This window comes from Amphiprion ocellaris, chromosome 11 (assembly GCF_022539595.1).
Source record: "Amphiprion ocellaris isolate individual 3 ecotype Okinawa chromosome 11, ASM2253959v1, whole genome shotgun sequence".
NCBI lineage: Eukaryota > Metazoa > Chordata > Actinopteri > Pomacentridae > Amphiprion > Amphiprion ocellaris.
Window position 1 is genome coordinate 3,803,766 of NC_072776.1, and position 20,690 is coordinate 3,824,455.

The window sequence follows — 20,690 nt, forward strand, 5'->3', positions numbered from 1 at the left end:
TGTGAACGCATCATTTCATAGATCAACCTTTTTGCCATTTAGGTCACAGTCTAATCCTGTCAGGTTTGCAAATATACATTTCAGTACATCTCGATTTGCATAAAATCATTATCTGAGCTCTGTCCAAGCAGATTCTGCCATCCATCTGTTTTCTATTTAGCAGGAAAATATGCATAATTCATCATGATTAAATATATGAATTGATCACCGAACAAAAGCTGAAGCTCAGAGTTTAGCTGTGCTTATACTTGTTCATAATCTGACAGTGGAGTTGCTGTTTTTATTTTCCTAATGACCACAACAAAGCTGAGGAGGAGTCCCGGTGTTGTACTCTGATATGATTAGAGACGAGCTCCGACCCGTCTGGTCAAATGAGATCATTTTTCTAAAGCGAGCCTTGGGCCAAGCCTGATTAATTTGCTACACATTGTGTTGGCTTATTGTACCAGCTGCATTACTCGCCCTCATTTTGTTGCTGATCATGATGAATTCCTGCTGAAGTGACAAAAGTAGAGGAGGGTTCTAACAGCCAAATTTATAAAACAGCACAGACTAATATAACTTTATTAATGTACGATCTGTTTGTTTGTTTTCGATGGAAGGGAGGTACTCTAAAATATTTAAGGAGGCTTTCATTTTTTAAAATACATTATTTCTTAATGAGATTTACTGTTTAATTTTTAAAAAACATAGACCAATCAGCCACCTGGTTGGCCACGGCGGTGTTCTGTTGGATCTGGATGCTGGCAGTGGTTCCTTTGGGTTCTGTGGGATTTGTGGATCTGTGTTGTTCCAGCTTATCTGGATGATTGATTGCATTAAGATTTTAGGCTCTTGTTCATGTTCCTCGAGCTGCTCCTGAGCAGTTATGAGCTGCGTTATCCTGCTGGGAGGGCAGCAATGTTTAGGTGGGCGGAACATGTCAAAGTACACCCACATTAATGCCAAGAGCCCCGATTTCACAGAAGAATATTACTTTGATGAGATGATTAATTCATTTAAAGACCCCCTCTGGTGAACATTCACTTTTTTTTTAACCTTGTTAACATGTCAATATGGTGTTTTATTTATATGCTAAAAGACATATCCTGAGAGAAATAAACAGTCAGAACCACGACGATCTCAAAAACACAGATTTAGACATCTGGGGTTTTACAGAAACAAAAACATATATAACAGAATATTACAACTTTCCACTGTGTAGCATAAAGTAGGTGTACAGAGTCTGAGCTGTAGCTGTGCTGGTGTGCTCGAGCTGCAAGTTGAGTGGAAAAAGAAGCAGGGACAATGTAGGTCTGCAAATTTAAAAGAAAGTAACATTGTAAAGTAACATCTAAGCCATTTTTAAGGAATAACTTATTATCTTGGGGAAAATGTGTAAATATGTCTCTCTGGTTTATAGAAATTACTTTTTTTAGGGGTTTAATCGAAACTCAATGAGAAACTGAATCATTGAGAAGGATTTTAATGTTATGGATACTTAAGAACAGGGTTTTTTTGACATTTGTCAAAAAATGTTAAATGTGTCAAATAAAGTGGCACTGACAATGTAAAACATATTGTCCCATTAACATTTATACTGAAGTACACTATCTTAAACTCTTTGTGTATTTACAGTCATTGGTGCTGAATGGTAGGAGCTCAAGCTCCAAGCAAAATATTCTCACCATTTTGGATCATATTTTAAGTTTAGTTGCAGCTGAACGTCAATTAAACATCAGGAAGGACATTTTTAAAGATGATGTGGTTGATTCTGTCAGATTGTCTTATTTACAGACATATTTATCAACTTTAAAGGTTGAACTACCAGATTTTTGGCATAGCTTTCTATATTCAGCATCGGCACAGTAGCTGGACAGACAGTTATTTTACTTCTAAAAGTCTTTTTCAGCTCCTAGTCACAGTGTTAAATATTAATACGGATTTAAATCAGGCTCATGTGCAGCTCTGAAAGCTTCAGTTGTTTTTTCCTGACTGCACACGGAGAGCTGCTGATCATATTTTATGTAAATCACTTTTCCTGCAACCAAAATGTTCCCTGAGGACAAAAATCTAAATTCATTCAGTCAGATTTGACCTTTTGGCCTTGGAAAGTATGGCTATTGACCGTAGACTCAAAGCTTAATCTGCTCATCCACACCTAAATCGCTTTGTGGAATTTGCAGCAGAGGCTTCATGTTAAATGATTAGCGGCAAATTTCTCTTTGATCACGGCGGAAATGAATTTAAATTTTAGTTTGAACTGTGTCGTTACTGTTTAATTTTGACTTCAGACCAGTTCTGTCCACAGTTTTACATCAGTGTCGATTCAAAATGACCATCAATCGTCTTGTATTCATTCAATCCTCTGTTTTAGTCTTGAGAAGCCAGAAGTTGGCAGGAAGTTGCCCGCTAGTTTCCCAAACAAGCTCCCAGTGATCAGATAGTTGTGATCACAGCAAAGAAAAACTGTTTTCTGCACTGTATTTGCATTTTTCCATTTCATTAGTGAGACTCCAGAACCGGAAGTTGTTTTCATTTGCATCTAAATGCATTTGACCCTCAGACTGGGAATGACAGATAATTATTTTCCCTGAAGTGCTCCTTGTTTGCCGGGGAAAAGGAGCGGAGAGTACAGAGCTGCAGCGATTGCTCAAACATGGTTTCCAGCACAAATTGCAGCGGTGGGCTGTTTGCTTTTTCATTAACATTCAGCCTCGGTCTGATTGCTGTGAGGCTCCTTCCTTGTAAGAATCTCCTTCCCACCACGCTGCAGAGGACACCCAGAGACACGGGTTTGTCTTTTAAATGTCTCTTATTGAGGTCAGATGCTTTGTTGGATGAGATGAGATGAGAAAACCTATAGTAATTGTTTGCTTTCCCAGTGACGCTTCTAAAGCTTGGATTATGTTCACAGAGTATTTTTTGCAAGTCAGTGAAGCACAACAACTTATAAGAAGGTGGTGAACAACAAAAATAAAAGACTTCGACACCTGAGACGAGGGTTTACATCCTAAATCATGCATCTGCTTAGGCTTAGACAGCAAAAACACTTTAAGAACATGGAAGGATTGTGGTTGTAGTGAAATATAGAGAGATAGATTAAAGGTATCCAGTAGCTCACAGGTTACAAGATAAATAAGGAAACAATGCACAAAAGAACATGCAGTTAACATGCAAGGTCAAAGAAATAGCAATGAGGTGGTACTAATATTTAAAAAAAAGGTGCAAAAAATATTTGTATTTACAATAAAATAGATTATTATCAAAGCAAATACAGCATTATATCAGTAACTAAAACATGTGTTTTTTAAATCCAACATAAGCATCACAAAGTTTACAATTGCTATGATGGATATTGTATTACAAGATTAGATGTTTTGGCAGAAAGCAAATTACATCCATACATTATCAGGGAACATGTTGCTGTTGCTAATTTCCTCTTCATGTCGCTAAAAATCAAATCTAAAGCATCACTTTCCCAAAATGTATCTGTGAAATGATTTCTGGGTAATAAGGATGGATGAGCTGAAATAAGACTTAAATCATGTAAACTGACGCTCATAGCAATCTTTAAGAACATCAGAAGAGCCTGAAAAAATTACACAAAATCACATTTTTAAGCAGCATCATCAGCGGCGAGCCCCAAAAATAGTTTTTCGTACATGTCCTTTTTTCTCAACACGCCTAAATATGATGATGATTACTGCAAGTGCAAATGCGACTAAGTTGGTTCAGACAAACAGATTAGAATCAAAGTGCGAGTGGTGTTATTCATTAATTTTGCTACTTCACACAAACTAGGCACATGCTTGCAGCCCAGGATGGCCTTCCTGTCAGTAGTGGAATCTTTTAACAAGGTGCAAAGCCTCTTTGCCTGGCGTTGGAACAGCATCACAGCTAATTGTCTGTCAAGCAGATGTTTTTGCGATGCCACATCAAAACAAAAAAAAGCTTCTGAGAGATCTCAGTGTTGAAAAGGAGGAATCATTTCAGTGACCTTTGCTCCACCTTAGTCCAGATTAGCATAAATCACTTTGGGTGACTGATTGTGATCAGAAGCCACAAAGCAAAGACAAGGAAAGTTATTCTGTACTGTCAGACAGTCTTGGGAAAAGTTTGGTGCAGTTTAGTGAAATCTGTCCGGATATTTTTACCCAACAGCTCAATTTGTCCCAGTAACAAAGTGTTCAGCCACTCGGTGTGACAAACGCCATAAAACCTGACAGTGAAGTGCCTGGTCTTTCCTGCAACTGGACTAACGTGTAGCGAGATGAGGAATGTGAATCTGAGACCTCCTGGCAATCTGAGCTAACTAAAGCTAATAGTCCTGGAGTTTCCTCTGATGGTCTGTTGGGATGGTTCGCAAACGTTTACTGTTGACATCTGTTTCAATTTCTCAGCTTAATCATATTTGCTTTCCCATTTAGATTAATTTTTTGTAAATATGAACACAAGCTAAACTGTTTGTGTGTGCGAGCCAGACGCTATCGACTAAAGCCTCCGTGTGGCGGGATGGAGCGAGCTGTTTCTGCAGCGAAGCGCAGCTCAGATAAACAGCCAGCCCGGCTGGAAATAAAACAGCCGTTTGGTCGGGATTATTGATCACATTAATATGCAATGATCATTTTCTCAGGGTGAATTTGTTGTCTAAATACTGGTTTGAAGATGTGTAATTAAAAACAGCTTTGAAGGAGACTCCAGCAAAGAGATTTGACATTTTAAGGAACATATTTTTGAAAACAGCTCCACTGATGTGTTTGTTACTCAGGACTTCAATGGAGGATATTTCAACATGAATTATGGTTTTAAACTGCTGCGGAATGTTTATTTGTACCATATTCACCATGTTTCTTCTTCTTCTTCTTTTTTTTAAAGGAGAGGCAAAGAAAAGCAATGATGCATCATTTGTCTGGGATATTTTTTTCCCTTCGAAACACATGATATTTCAAAACAAAAGCCACTTGACAATAGGATTCATATGTTCTTGTTGACTCTGGGCAGTTTAAAGAGTGCTTATGAACATGAGCAACAAGAGTCGAGACTCTAAACTCTAAAGCCATCACACTTAAAGCTTGCTCACATCATACAATGAAGTTATCTCCATTTGCACTGAGTTGATCTGATATTCTGCACAGAAAGATTTCTATTTCCCTGGATATCATTAGAACAACATACAGCAGAACGCTGTAAATGTGCACACCTCTTTACAACATAGAGAAGAGCTTCTGATTTTGTTTTTGGCAGAAATGCAACTATTTATCTCCAGAGAGAAAAACCTGATATTTAGAAAAGGATATTATAGACAAGCATGTTGAACTGAAGTGAACTGAAAACTGAGTGGATCCCCATAGAGCCCCATGATAAAATGCCAAAATTTGCAGCAGAAATAAACATGTTTACAGCCTGGTATAGAAAAGAGTTTTGGTCTCTGTAGCTAATTTCGACATTTCTGGGGGTGAATTTGTATATAAGTCACCTGTTTTAATTATATCAAGGTTATTTAATGGTACAAGTTTGCACCCAAATATGACGCTTCGTCTCTTGGCTCATTCTTGGATCATCTGATAGTCAATCACTGCAAAGATGGAGACTTAAAACTGCTCTTTAGGAAATGTAAGGGTGATTTCACTGAGGGTTCATCCATTTTTTGTTAACACTTTAGGGTTAGTCCTAATTTTTTTTTGCTATGAAGTCATAATTTTACCAAAACTTCACTGTAAGAACAAAACATGATCCATATCATTTTAACACTAGCTGTAAAAAGCAACATATAGATTGTTTTTAAAATTAAAAACATTCAAATACTGTTCACATTTGAAATCACTGAGACATTTTGATTTGTCATAGTGGGAAAAATAAATCTTAACTAATACTTTTTTCTCTCCAGGTGTCCCAGCGTGCCATGTTAGTTTGAGTACGAGACCTTAAACTGACGTTGCTAAATGGATCATTCATTTGATTATTTACACCAGTGCCTTTCCTACTGTGACAAATCTAAATATCTTCTGTGAAAAGCCCAATTCATACACAAAAAGGTAAATGTTTCTCTAATCATAAAAAATTCCGCAATGTTGTGTCTTAAAACTCCCCAAATAAATCCACGACATTATTCATGTCAGCCCGTTTGATCATTTTTAGTATCATTAAACTGGGAATAAACTTTGACTTGGCCGCCATTTGACTTTGCCATTAATCTGAGAGCGTTCAGAACTCGTAAATGGATCCGTCTGGCAGTGGCGAGGCTGAAACTAGAGGAGAACATGGAAAAACTGCGGTCAGAAATACTTTGAGCCCACTGGATGGAGCTGCAACGACACCCCGCATCACAGAAAGCCAGTCAAACCAGAACTAACCAGAGGATTAAAGCCCAAACCAAACAAAGCAAACAGAGCCACCATGTATTTAAGATTCCTTATCTCTTACTACATCTGTCTTCTAAATGCTACACTTACTGCAGGGAGAGTATGTAATAAATGAGTGTGATGGATGCTGATAAAAGACAGCAAAGGAATGTGATTTATGCAATGTTAAGATGAGATTATTCTTATTTTTGTATTTTGACGCAAAGTGTTTGTAGATGGAGCAGATAGATTAGTAATGGCTTGTAATTGACACTGCAGTAGGACAGAAAATATCGTGTTTTTATTAGATAACTTTATTTGGATTACAACAAACACAAACTGAATGCTTAAAGTGGAAATAAACGGCTAATGAGTGGAACATAAACAGCTGGACGGAATGTGAACTTAATGCCTGTCCTCAATTTTCTAAGTTTAAATTCTCGACACTTTCCACTTTCACTGCAACAAAAAAAAAAAAAGAGTGAGAGAGCGTGTTGATCCAGACTTAAAATGTTAGTTTTAATATAGTTTTGCACTGTTGATGACTCCAGATACATTTATGAGCATTATCCAACAAAGCAAACCCAAGTCTAACCCAAACAAACTGGGATGAAAGGCGGCCTTTGATCCGCGGCCGACCGGAGTGACTTCAGCACTTCAGCTCGATTGTTTTCAGCTGAGGTTTCTCTGGGTGGCTTCACTTCAAGTTACAGCTGAAACTGCCGGAACAGGATTTACTCGGGATTTAAGAACCACAAAAGTTGGTGAAGAAAAACTCTCCAGCTCAACCAAACAGACTGTTATGTTGCTGCAAAGTAGCCCCCTCCAGTTATCATCATATAGCATGACAAAAGCTGCAACTTCTTGTCTTTGAGCTAAATATACTCCGTCTTCTCAGGCCCATGAGCTCTGTCATTTCACACCATTACCAGTGCCCTGCAGAGCTTTCTGCTGAGGCTACGACAGCCCACATTCCATCTGATCATAGTTGTGTGTGACATTTCAAAGAGGATTATGAGAATGAAATGTGATAAAAACTATTTTCACGTGACCCCTGAGCACTTGACCTCTGCTAGGCTAGCGCAGCGTAGCACCGAGGCTTCTGGGACTCGCATGTTGGGCAAATCAGGCTTCCCTGAACCGGACGGACAGAGAAAGCAAAAAAAAATCCAAAACATTCCTTTAAAAATGTTCGCATTTATAGTAGAATCATTTGTGCATTCAATTAAAAACTACAAGCCAGATTCTCCACCAACAGCAACACATTCACAGACGAGTAAAAACAAAAGTTCACCAATAATAAAACCAGATGTGAGGCTAAATCTCCCCCTACACACTCCTCTCCTCTCCTCTATTAATATGTTATTGTGTATTTGTGACTGGCGGCCAACACAAACAGCGTTATGTCCTTGAACATGTTGACAAAGCAGCCACGGCTCATTGGTGGTTGATGGATGGCCGTGTGTGCCTTGCTAATTATTAGTACACATAAAAGGATGCTGTTATTTCCAGCCCTGGCCTCAGCCGGAGGAGGTCAGCGGGTAAATACGGAGCCATCAGTCTGCGACTATATCACTCAATCTTGATGTATGAGCAAAGAGGTACAAATTAAACGTGCAGCGACCTTCTAGGGGGTACCGCACTCAACAGGACGCCATTTGGGCTAATTCCTGTACGGGGGCTCGGACAATAAGCCACTATAGCACACGGCGTAATTACTTTGTATACACACATCTGGAATTAGGCTCCCAGAGGAAGCTAATACACTTAAAAAACAGACTCTTTTAGATGTGCAAAATTTAGTATGTGTGGTGGGAGCGTCCAGCCGAGTGTATGTGGAGGGACGTTAAACGCAGAAGCTCATGAACATTTCTTGACCTTCTCATGTCATCTGCTTAAAGTTAATCATGGAAACAAGGACAACAGCTCCTCTTTGAGCATCCAGGTCGGACAGGATTACATGACATGCATACAGTATCCCTTAAATCGCTCACTCGCCTTCTATTTTCCCTCCACACATGCAGACTTCCCCACTCCAGTTACAGCCATCTTGCTTCTATTTGACGACATTACAGCCCCACTTTCCATACCAATCCTGTCTGTGTCATTCTGACAAACACTGGGAGAGATGGACCCATGTGGGAGCCTCCAGGAACGGGTTGCATCTGGATTTTATAGCAGCTCAATTTTCTCCACTGGTGTGTGGCACAGATTGGATGTGATGAGCCGAGCCAGCTAACATGGAGCCTGCGTGAACGTCAACTCCAGACTCATACTGATATTGATCCATAGGCTGAGACAGTTGCTGAGCATCAGCCACAACACGACAGCGAGACAACGGAGCGGAGCAAGAATCTGCATCACGAAAAATACCCGGGACGTTAGGGAGGAGGATTAGTCCCGGACTGCTGTTATTATGCTGAAAATGTGGTCAGCGCTGTCTTTCCAAGTCATTTACGGGGATTATCGTCTTGTTTGTGTTCCTGCGTAGACTAAATTGCAAAGTACGTTTCCACGTCAGCCAAGCGAAGCTTGGAAGTTAAAGTATTTTAAAACTCAAGTACAAATATTTATAACTTTATTGATAGTTTACTTGTACAAGATGTACATTCATATTTTGTGAATCAAAAGGGGAAAAACAAACCGTACGATGATTCATGTTTAGGCATGCTTGCATATGAAATGGTAATCATTTTAATGGGTACAACAAATTCCATGGAGTATTGTTTAATTCAACCATCCCTGAAATGTCTGTAAACTCGGACACGCTACATTTTTTTTTTTTAGGCAAACAATGCACTACAGCCACACCTCCTAATTCAAATTGAACACTTAAAAAAAAACATACAAAAATAAATGCAAAGCCATGTAAAAATGTACACTTGTAGTTCAACTATTTCATCTTTCATAAACTTTCAGACAAAATAATAAATAAAACACCCATATGTTTAATTTAAAATGGAGACATAGATAAACATTTCTAAATGGAGGAAAATGCTGTTTGGAGACTGTTAGAGGTACGTAGACCGGAAACCCATCGGCATATTTAGCGCAGCTCTGACAGCAGTGTTTTTAAAAAGGTTCTCAAAATAATCTTTCAATTTCATCCAAATGTTTGGTACAATTTTTTAAAAAATACAGTCTGGATTATTTGGAAATCAAAGATGAAATGTCACATAAAACATGCAAAATGAAGCTAATCAGAAACACCTGCCTGGCTCGGGGTAACAGCGCTCATTTGTTGATTTGAATATTTTTCCAAAATCCAAACATTAAAGGAATTTTTCTGCTGTTAGTAGTTACTAACTTTATATTTACCCTAATTTCTGCAGCATCCGAAAAATGTGCTCATGTCTTCCTCAACAAGTGACGGCTGTGCCTGATGTATACAAAACAGTTTGGATACATAGGAGGTTATGTGAGATATGGCACCTGGTTCTAAGTGACTTTCCTCAACAAAATATACACTGCCGTAAGAAAACCTGGTGTGTTTGGCGAAGAAATTCAACACTCCAACAGTGCATGAAAAAAATCCAACAAAAAGAAAGACGTCATTGGGTCTCTTTATCGTTGAGGATTAACTGCTAGCTGTTTTTACTTTTTTTTTTGCTATTTACAGTATTGCACTTAAACTGCACACCATTGCATTTCAGTTTGACTGATGCTTTCTTCATATTTTCAGAATTACAAAAGAAGAAAAGAAATAAAAAATCCCATATACCCTTTATCCAAGATAGTGTCCTGTTTGCTGATCACATGACGATATCAAATCCCGCTCCCCTGTTTTAATTAGTAAAGTAGTATCTGCTTGTAGTGCCATTTGTAAACACCCACGTACACGACCTGAAGTGCAAAGGCTATCTTCACTTCTTTACCCAAGATACAACACAATAAACAGAAAGAAATAAAGACAGAGAGAGAGAGAGAGCACGCTGTGAGGAGTGATGCCGACACATGCCAGAATAACGTCTTTCCTCTGCAGCAAAGAAAAAAGAAAGGAATTGTTGCTTTTGTTACAGCACGAGTCCATAAGAGGAAGGAGTATCAGACCTTTGACTGTGGAGGGGGGTGTTGAACGGCAGTGTTAAAACCAGGTGACGAGCGTTTGTGTCAGGTGTGGATGGAGACCAGTCCCACAACGCTCCTCCATTAGAGCTCATGCACTTGGCAGCAGCAGGGAACACAGTGGTTGGAGACAAATATGGCCTTTTTTAAAAATGTTTTTCTTCTTTTTTGTTTTTTGTTCTAGTGTGGGGCGGCAGGGCAGAGGGGCAGGAGAGGGGGGGTAAAAGATGAGAGCCGTTCCAATGCCTCGTGAGGTGGTGTGTGGGTCTGTTTCCCCCAAAGCTCAACCCTTGTCAACATGGCGGCAGCCAGCGGCAGCCAGCGGCAGCCAGCGGCAGCCAGCGGCAGCCAGCGGCAGCCAGCGGCAGCCAGCGGCAGCCAGCGGCAGCCAGCGGCAGCCAGCGGCAGCCAGCGGCAGCCAGCGGCAGCCAGCGGCAGCCAGCGGCAGCCAGCGGCAGCCAGCGGCAGCCAGCGGCAGCCAGCGGCAGCGAGGCTCTGCTTTTGGCCCTGCTGCTGCCTGCCAGTTTGCTTTGTTCTAACGTCTTCTGGTCTGACGGGCCCCGGCCGGCCCTCAGACAGACATCCACATGTGTTTGTATGGTCCTTGGGATGTGATCTGTGCCTGGAGTGGACTGAGCCACTGGCCCCGCAGAAGTCCTGCCTGTTGGGCGAAAAGTAAAAGGTGATTTCATTGGTATTTAATTACCGTTCTCTACAAGTGGTTTGTTTTGGCAGCTGGTTTTGTGACAATTTTCTCGCTCCCTCCTTCTTTTTATTTTCTTCCTCCACTGTTCTCCCCCTTTCTCTCTCACACACACTCTCTGTCTCCCCCCTCTCTGTATGTGTTCCTCTCTTTCTTTCTCACTCAGTGTTTTTTGTTTATTTTAGTTTTAGCTGTGAGTGTCACGGCCCTTTCACAGGCTCAGTCTTGTGTGAGAGGCGATTATGGGCATCAGGCGAGCGGAGGGGCAGCCCGGTGGGGTCAGAGTCCCAGAGCCTCGGTGTGTTTTCTTGCCTTGAGTCGCAGGTCGGCGATGCTCGAGTTCTTGCTGTTGCTTTTGGCAGCTGCCGCCACCGCCGCTGCTGCGGAGGCCGAGTCGGCGAGAGATGCGATTGGTAGTCCGAAGGGAGGGGGCGGGAACATCAGGTAGGGAGCATGAGCAGCCAGGTGAGGGTGCAGGTGGGGGTGGGAGTGGGTGACCCCGTCTAACTGGAGCTGTGCTTGGACCTGCAGAGCAGCAAAATATAAAGTTAGTCAGCATGAGCGCCTCGGTGTGTGTGTGTGTGTGTGTGTGTGTGTGTGTGTGTGTGTTGAGGATTTAGGTTTCACAGTCTGACACTATTAAATTCCCCCTCAAATTTTACTCCCTCAAAGCTGTTGCTTACAGTGTGTTTTCTAAGAAAATAGTTAAGGGCTGCACTCTGCGCTTTGGCCCTTTTTTCATGTCAGCTATTCTAAAAGTTAATGAATCATACATTGCTCTCAGACACCACATCCAATTTAATCGTCTAGAATCAAAGTCTTTCTAGGACCCAGAACAGATTTGTTTAATTCAGACTGAGGACTCCGTTATACCCTTGGAAATATGCAGTCTTGTTATCCTGATTATGTATTCAATTACATAAATAAACAATTTTGCACTAAAAAGATATTCACATATTTGGAGTTATAAATATTTATCCAGACATATTCCTGAGTCAAGGGGAAAAAGAAACCATAAGGAGCATAGGATATCAGTTTTCACATTCTTGGCAATTATTTTATAAGAAGTAGGTGAAAATTAAGCATCCTCTTACTTCAGAGGGAGAGAGCTGAGCCTGTTGCCATTTCTCATGTGTTTCAAACACCACAGGAAGAAGTGGGAAAACTCAAGTATTTCATGCTTTCTTCTCCAACCAAAATAGAACGATAGAAAGTCAAAGTTTTAACTTGACTAAATATTTTTTTCACTTTGCTCCCTTTCATACTGGCATAAAAATACCAAAAGTGACTTATTTTGAAGTTGTTAAATGAAACGGAAAATTAATTTGAACCGCAGATTTATAGTTTTCTGAGCAAAGCAACAGCATCCAAACAAAACCTTGTGCTGACAACAAACTTTTCCACATATCTCATTTACCAAAAAGCAGCTGTGACTAATAATGTAGAAACATGTGGCACGATGACATTTCATTAAAATGCAGAAGCCTTGATGGAAAACCAATAAAAAAAACTTGATTTTGTGGAGTCATGACAGAAATTGATCCGATTCTGACAAAACAGGTGAAAGTTCAGCGTTTATGTGTCCTGTTTATATCTTTGTGCACAAATACAAAAATGTTCGCCATCTTTAAAAGATACTTTTGATGATTTTACTGTATTTTCAGGTTGACAGGGCAGAAACACAAGAGCACCTTGCAGGTACAAGTCATGACCTCAACCAACCAAACCGTCTCCATCTGCTTGCTTTCTGTGCAAATGTTGCATTGTAATATGTGAGTCTGTGCATGCTTCCACCTCTCTGTATGCAGGCCTCAAGCCTCCACCCCTGCCAGTGCAGCTCAACGCCAATATCCATCAGAGCCCACTCCATTCGCCGCTTTCATCATCTCTTTTATGTGCTCACGCCTGCCGTACTGTTGGCTTAATTAGGCCGCTGCTTTTCACACGGGTCAAACAGACAACACAGCAGCCGGGACGCTGAAGCAGATAGCAGCAGATCAAATGTCCGTCCAGCTCTCCTCTACACCTGCACCGTCCAGCACTCTTCAACAGGCAGGAGGTGAAAGGTGCTCTCAGGTCCAACAAACACAAAGTGTCTCAACATGCTGAATAATCATCGCTGGATTTGTTTTTACTCTTCCACATTTAATTCGGCTTCACTTTTGTGCTCTCCGACTGGAGCTTTTTCTACGTTTGTCGAGCTTTGTCAGCCAATATGAAAAGCGCGGCCTACCTGTTGGAAGGGCATCCGGAGGGCACCCATGTTGACATAGGGTGCTACTCTGCATGCGTCCAGGTGGCTGCCGCTGCCCAGAATAACACCTGGAGAGAAGGGAAAGATGTCTGTCAGACAGCCAGACAGTTGTTGTTATGTGAGATGAGGTAGGTCAAGAGTTTTTCCACATGAACTCAAAATTGGTCAAATTGTGTAAAAAAAAATAAATAAATAAAAAATGATTAAAAAAATAACTAAAAAATAACCCCAAAACAAGGAGAAAGAGATTATTCCGAAGACATTTACCTTTGTGCATCTGGTTTTCTTGTTTTCGACATTTTGCTCTTCTGTTCTGAAACCAAACCTGCAATTGAAAAAAACAAAACAATTAATTCTATGTGCTCAAAAATTACTAACAGGAGAAAATGCACATTTCTGCCCTAGTTATTGTCAAATATAAATTGTTAGAATAATGTTGTAATTATGGGAGAGGGCGGTTATTTGTAAAAGAAAAATAAGAGGCAGCTTACATCTGAGGAAATAAATTCTATTTAGCTTATTTAGAGTGCACAAATGTCAGAGTAGTAATTTGGATATAAACTGCTGGAGATAAATTCAGTCTGGAAAAATAAATCTCAAAAACTTTTGTATGCAACATTACAGCAAATTATTATGGAAGATATTAAGAAAATGAAGGGTTTGAATAATAAAATACAACAAAGCTGCTGCAAGTTTTATACTAAAAAGGCCACTATAATTACACAACAGAGTATGTGTTGTCAGAATGCTGTATTTCGTTAAGATGGTAAAATAATAATAATAACTGGTTAAGCAGCAGCCTGTGTTTGCAGCAGCAGGCTGCAGGCTGCGGCCTATTGTTAATCACCATCAACTTAATTTGCCTCGTTGAATAACATTATCTCCCCTCCCCTTCGACCCCGCAATGATTATCATTTACAGATGCGAAATTAGCGGCTGGTCGTGGACCACAAAGGGCGCAGACTGATGAGGATGATGATGAGGAGGAGGAGGAGGAGGAGGGCTGGAGGTGCCGTTTGGAAGCTGCGTAAAGCGACGTTCAGCAGCAACAACAGGGCATCGATAAAGTGTCGATTAGGGACTGAGACGAGCAGGAAGACGGAAAAAATGACGAGGAAATAAAAATGTAAGCAAAAAAATGATTCTAGAAATGCATTTTTATTAATATATCACAGCATTTAGACGTTAAATCAATGCCAGATGAAATATAATAAATTTAAAGTAAGATCATTCCATAGGATGTCCTCATTATTATTATTATTATTATTATTATTATTGACTATAAATTGAGGTTATTATCATATATGCTGTGATCTATCAGTTCCACAATGGTAAATGATGTAGAAAAAGGTGTTTATGAGAATCCCAGGTGATTTTGCATAGACTCAGTGATCCCTCAGATAAATCAAGGCTAATATTAGACGGCCCGAGATCAATTCCAATTACGCGCCAGTATGTTAAGCAAAGTGAACTACACTGGTTCAGACAGTTATTTCTTCATTAAGGGCCACTCAATGATGCGCTTCACAAATACCCTAATCTCATTTCCTTTTTGATTTTTTATTAGAGACAGTGAATAATGACATTTAATTTAGCAGCGCGCCAGAAACCCAAAGATATTAGTCCTAACCGAATTACTGCCTGCTCCTCACCAAGCTCTCATAACTTTCAATTAGATTCATTGACAGCTGCTCGGAGCGCAGGTTCACAGCCTGCAACAGCCTCTGCTGCAATTCCCTCTCACTAAATCTGGAGAGGAGGAAGAAAAAAAAACGCACAACACATGTCCGTGTGCGTAAAAGTGCCTTTAAAAAGGGAAAAATGCTGAAAGAAGCGCACGGATTCTGCGCAATTTAACCAGAGAAACACGCACCACCAAACTGCCAGGTCTTTATCATCCATATTTACACCCTAAATTATTTTTCTGAACACACTTTATTTGCCATAATTGCAGCGTTTCCCCTCCATATTATAGGCTGCTGCTGTCAACCCAGTCCGACAGCGTTGGAGCTCAAAATGGTAGTCGGTGGGCTTATAAAGCTCCATGATGGGGCTTATTCATCCTGTTAGACATAGCTGAACAGCAGCAGAGTTGGCCCACAATTGAATTATTTCTAATCTGTTTTTATGGGGACACTACATCAAGCCAGTGGCAGATATTACAAAGAAAATGAGGAGGGATACGAGTTGACATAAGAGCGCGTCCCCTGAAGCAGCCATTCAGGCTCTTCATTCATTTTAATCATTGCTGGGGATTTTTTTTCTGCCTACCCCCCAAATACATGCCTGCTCGGATCGTAACAGTACGATTTGCAGGCCTACAGTAGGTTCTAACATCCACAGCAGTTCGACATGTGTGACTGATAACAACACACAGCCTGAACATGAACGTAGATTTATTATTTTCCTTGTTTTTAATTGCATCACAGAGGAAACATGCAAAAAAAATTCCCCAGATTGGCTTTTTAAATATTTAATCTGAAGATGGATTCACGTAACAAACCCTAAAATGCACGGTAATTGTGCAGCAATTTTTGCAGATATTTTTAGAAATATCACGTCAAAACCACATAGAAGTGGAAACACTATTAAATGGAAGGACTTTGAAATCCCAGTATTTTGTATATTACTGGGATATTCAGACGTGGGGCTGTTTTTAATTTCATCCTGCTTCTACAACACTCCTCACATCCTTTAATATTTTTGCACGTTGCAGAACACACAAAATTATTTTATATCAAACAATAAATTAAAGACAAAGCTCGCTTTACGTGCTTTGTTGCTATTATTAAAACGTGACGTGATATTAAGAAGATCGAAATTAGGGCAAATCCTGCAGATAGGATTTCCTTTATTTAAAAAAGAGGGGGAAAAAATAAAAATAAATAACTGCATCATTGTATAATGTGGGCAGCTTTCTGATGTGTTAATTGTTTTATAAGCAAATTATTTGGAGATTAATCCATCAGGTCCGATTTCCTTCTTAATGAGGCACATTTTTTTATTTACTCTTAATTATGGCGGTGTTTGTTTGCAGCATGAATCAAGGACTGATTAGATCATTAACACAATTCCCACAGAGCGCAGTGATGCCACTGAACACATCACCCTCTCAAATAAGAATTACATTAACCTCTGCCTGAGTCTTTAAAGGACGCTAACATCGCTCCACAGCAACAGGAATATTGTCACCAACAGACAAAGGCGCGGTGGAGGCTCCGATCCCTGCACAAATATTATCAGGAAAAAAAACGTTTGTTGCTCTAAAAGCAGCAGCACACTGATGTGCATCACATACAAGAGTTTTAGGAATAAAAAGGAGATCCTCACCTGCACTCTGGCCTCGGACAGTCCCAGCCGCTGGCTCAGCTCTTCTCTCATGAACGCGTCCGGATAGTGCGTCTCGTCGAAGAGCCGCTCCAGCTCGTTGAGCTGCTCCAAGGTGAAGTTAGTGCGACTCCTCCGCTGCTTCAGTTTACCCTGTGCGTCCTCGTCCTCGGACTTCACGTCCTCCTTTTTCTCCTTACACTCGTATATCCCTGTTAAACGGCCCATGGTGGGGAGGAAATAAAGAGGAAGAGGCGTTTAGAAACGGAAAGCTTTGCGTAAACAAACATATAGCTCTGCTTTATTCCTTCTCATTCACACACGCACAAAACACACATCACAGGTCGCACATATAGCCTCACACAGGGCCCTGACAGGGGCCTTAGGCCTGGCAATTTGACAGCAACACACACACACACACACACAGGCACACACACACACATCACGCAGCCTAGTCCTTCTAGAGAGAGAGGCCTGTGGCTGCATTTCCAGCCTCCATAAGTCAGCGCTAATGTCAGTGCCGTTATAAAAGTAGATCAGTCAGAGCATGGCATGTAAGCCTAATAAGGCTATAAGCGATTTAAAGAGCAGAGAATTAAGCTTCGACTAAACGGAGAAGATTTGGGCCTAATTACTCCCTGCGTAAAACAGACTGAGGTTATCCCAGGCTATAAATAAAAAGGCTCAGCTTTGCCATTTCTTATCATTAAACCCTAAAATGTCTGTAATTCTCACTACTACCCAGCAAAGCTGTCACTATATAGGCTGTTCTATTTTTATTACTCTATACTGTAGGCTGCTATTAGCTGTTATCAGTGTGTTATTATTAGAAACACAGTTGACAACTGCGGCAATTACCGGCCTGTTCAGTCGCATTTTACTGTTTGTAGTTTGCTGACGTGAAACTGTTTTTTTTCACTCAAAACTGGAAGCCATTTGATTTTAAATGAATGCTGATCAAATTAACCCCCTACAGACAAAAGCAGCCACCAGCTTTGTCGGCTGGGTTTAATGGAAGGCAGAATATTACAGCTGACCCCCTTTTTTGCTCTTGTTGCAGCATAAATACAAAAAGAAGTCAAAACGACCTATTAAATGTTTACAGGTCTGGCCACTGCACACTGACTGACTGCTGGAAGAAAAAAGAGGCCTGTCCTGCTGTCCATCAAAAATTAATAAATGACAGATTTTCTAAAAGGCAGATCCATTTTATGAGCGTGTTCTGTGGCAGATTTTTTAAATTACGCACGATTTTACATCTGAAAAACAGATTTAGTGTGATTCCCCTGAAGGAGCATGGCAATCCAAATGCAGGTTTTAGATTTTTTTTTTAAAAACTCACAATAACATTAACTTTTAAATGATGCCAGCTAAAATATAAAATGCACTCGAGTATATACAATACTATTAAACAGAAACAAAATAAAGTGGAGTACGGCAGTTTTACGCACACTCCGCTTGGATTAGTAGTGGCCAAGTATTTTAGTGTAGCTTAAGATGTTACATTTCCATCAAAATAAGGTTAAAGTCAATATTAAACAGCACATAAATAATACAGTTGGATTATAAAAAATATTTAAAAGGACCCTGTGATTTTATTTCTCGTTTGGCCAAAGACTGGATGTCTGAAAACAATCATTAAACAGTTAAAAGGACGGTCAGGCAAAGGCCCGCCTCCTGCTCTGTAAAATAATCACCGTAATAACAGAATAATGTGATAACTTTCAGGGAAACTACACCAACTAATCGCGTTTAAACCGTCAACTCTGTTTTTGCCCACGGATTTGCGGCTATGTGTAAAGAAAAAAAAAATCTGTCGCTCCCGGTGTGAGACAGCTGAACTTCCCGACAACCAACACGGAACATTTCTTCCAAATGCAAAAAAAAAATGAAGCAAAAATAAAAGCCTCTTACCCTCTGTCGCCCTCGAAACGTTAAAGTCCTTCAGTTTCTCCTTTTCCAGCTCGACGTGGTCCTTGAACAGATGCACCGGGCAGTGGTTGCTCTCCGTTATGTCCTGCAGGTTTGTCTCCGGGCTGCCCAGCTCCCTCGCCCTCGTCAAGCCGCTCTCCAAAACTTCCCTGTACGTGATACTCTCTTTGCTGCTCTCCTTGCTTTTCTGATCGAAAGATTTCGACACGAATGCCGTAAGTTCTTCCATGGTCTGCTCTGTGGCTCAGTAGTGGTCCTGGTCAGGGGAAATCCACCGTGAATTGTCAGTATATACCTTACCGTGTCTCTATACACCAGCTCTGCTCGCGGATACGCTCTGGATTTTCTTTTCTTTTTTTTTTTCTTTTTGGGAGGCAGGCAGGCAGCAGCGATAGATAGAAGGGGTGGAGAGGAGGTGAGATCACTCCTGCTGTTGTGACTGTGTATTTGAGAGCACACTATTTATACACGGCCAACTCAGCCCGGCCCCCCCACCCCCTCTTTCCCTCCGATCTCTGTGTCTTGAGCAATTACAGGCCGCCTCGACTTTGCAGAATTCAACTTTCAGCAGCTTTTTTTCCCTCTCTCTCTCTCGTTCTCCTTCTTCTTCTTCTCCTTCTTCCACAAATCAATGATGGAACTGATGGAGGCGGTTAATTGAATTACGGGGTCATTAAAATGCCTACGGTGGCTCACTCCTGCGAAGAGGCTGTATATGGCTGTTAGGTCCAATTAATTCGGGGAAAATTTAATTAACGCGATTTAGGGAGATACAAATGCTGGGTTTGTGGAATTTCCCCTTGATTTTTTTCTTTTATTGTTTGTTGAGTTGACAAATGTGTTTGAAAGCTTATCTGTGCCCATGAGAACCTACAGACCGTCAGCTGATCTAGAAAATGAGATTAACACACAATTCTGAGGGCAAGACGCATGGATAGAATCAACATCTGAAGCTTCGTAATCAATTAAAAATATAGAGAACTGCGCCATCATAAATAAGGTGACTAACCCTAACCATCAGGAACATCATAACAGATTAATATGAGATTTTTTTTATTTAATTTTGGTTCATTTCAGTGCAGGTAAATTGTAATTTCTTGGGATTTTAAGGTGATTTTTCAGCACAAAAGTATATTTTACATGAATCTAAACTGGAAATCAAAAATACTCAACAGCAAGAAAAACATCATTATGAGGGATAATGTTGTTAATATTTATCTGCTGTAAATCCCCTTTTGTGCATTCACTTGTAATCCTTTTGTGGTTTCTGGTCACAAAATCTGGGATAGAAATCAATAAGATATCAGCAGTGAAAAAAATGTTCCCTCTATTTACAGGGTTTTTCATGGGAATAAGTGAGCCCATAATGGCTTAACGTTATCTAAGTCGTTCATCAGTCCAGCACACAAACACAAAAGGCCGGCAGAGGAGTGGGATCCCCTGGGTGTTGCGCCCTGAGCGGGCCCGCCACTGTGAAGGTCTCATATCTCAGCTCTCTAATGACTCGGTTTGATGTCTCTCCATTTATCAGCGCAGCCCGCTTCACATCGCTGCGGCTGACGCACAAGTCGAGGTCTCTCCCTTGTGCCATGAACTGCGCCTTTTGTTGTTAATAGACCTAAATCCTCTTTAAGACGCAAATCTGCTCTCCCAGTCGTGTGCCTCAATATCATCCCGCAATGAAGTGGCGTTCACACACACACACACACACACACACACACACACACACACACACACACACACACACACACACACACACACACACACACACACACACACACACACACACACACACACACACAGGCACACACACAAAAAGGGACGCACGTGTTGGGAACGAAATAATCCACCAACGGGGGCTTTTTAAAATAAATTACGCGAATATCCAAACTTTGACGCACAACCTCTAAGTGTGCCATCTACCTTTAAAATCTAAAAAAAAAGGAGAATTTTGAATTTTATTTGTTCAGTGTGCATTTTAACGTGTAATTTAAAATAAATTCCTGTTGGATTTGACAGTTTGCACATTCAGAAAATTAAAAAAAAACAAAACGCTATGTGACATTTTCAGTCAATCAGTGGGAAT

The 20,690-nt window shown here is 40.6% G+C and overlaps 1 protein-coding gene across 1 annotated transcript; it reads right to left on the bottom strand.

Moving 5' to 3' along the window:
- Nucleotides 1–8,884: 8,884 nt before the first annotated feature.
- Nucleotides 8,885–19,094, bottom strand: shox (short stature homeobox). The gene is given in 7 exon segments (XM_035956607.2): nt 8,885–11,049; nt 11,404–11,542; nt 11,545–11,616; nt 13,325–13,413; nt 13,613–13,670; nt 16,676–16,884; nt 18,587–19,094. Coding segments are annotated over 7 exon segments (1,182 nt in total). The 5' UTR covers nt 18,834–19,094; the 3' UTR covers nt 8,885–10,681.
- Nucleotides 19,095–20,690: the final 1,596 nt, after the last annotated feature.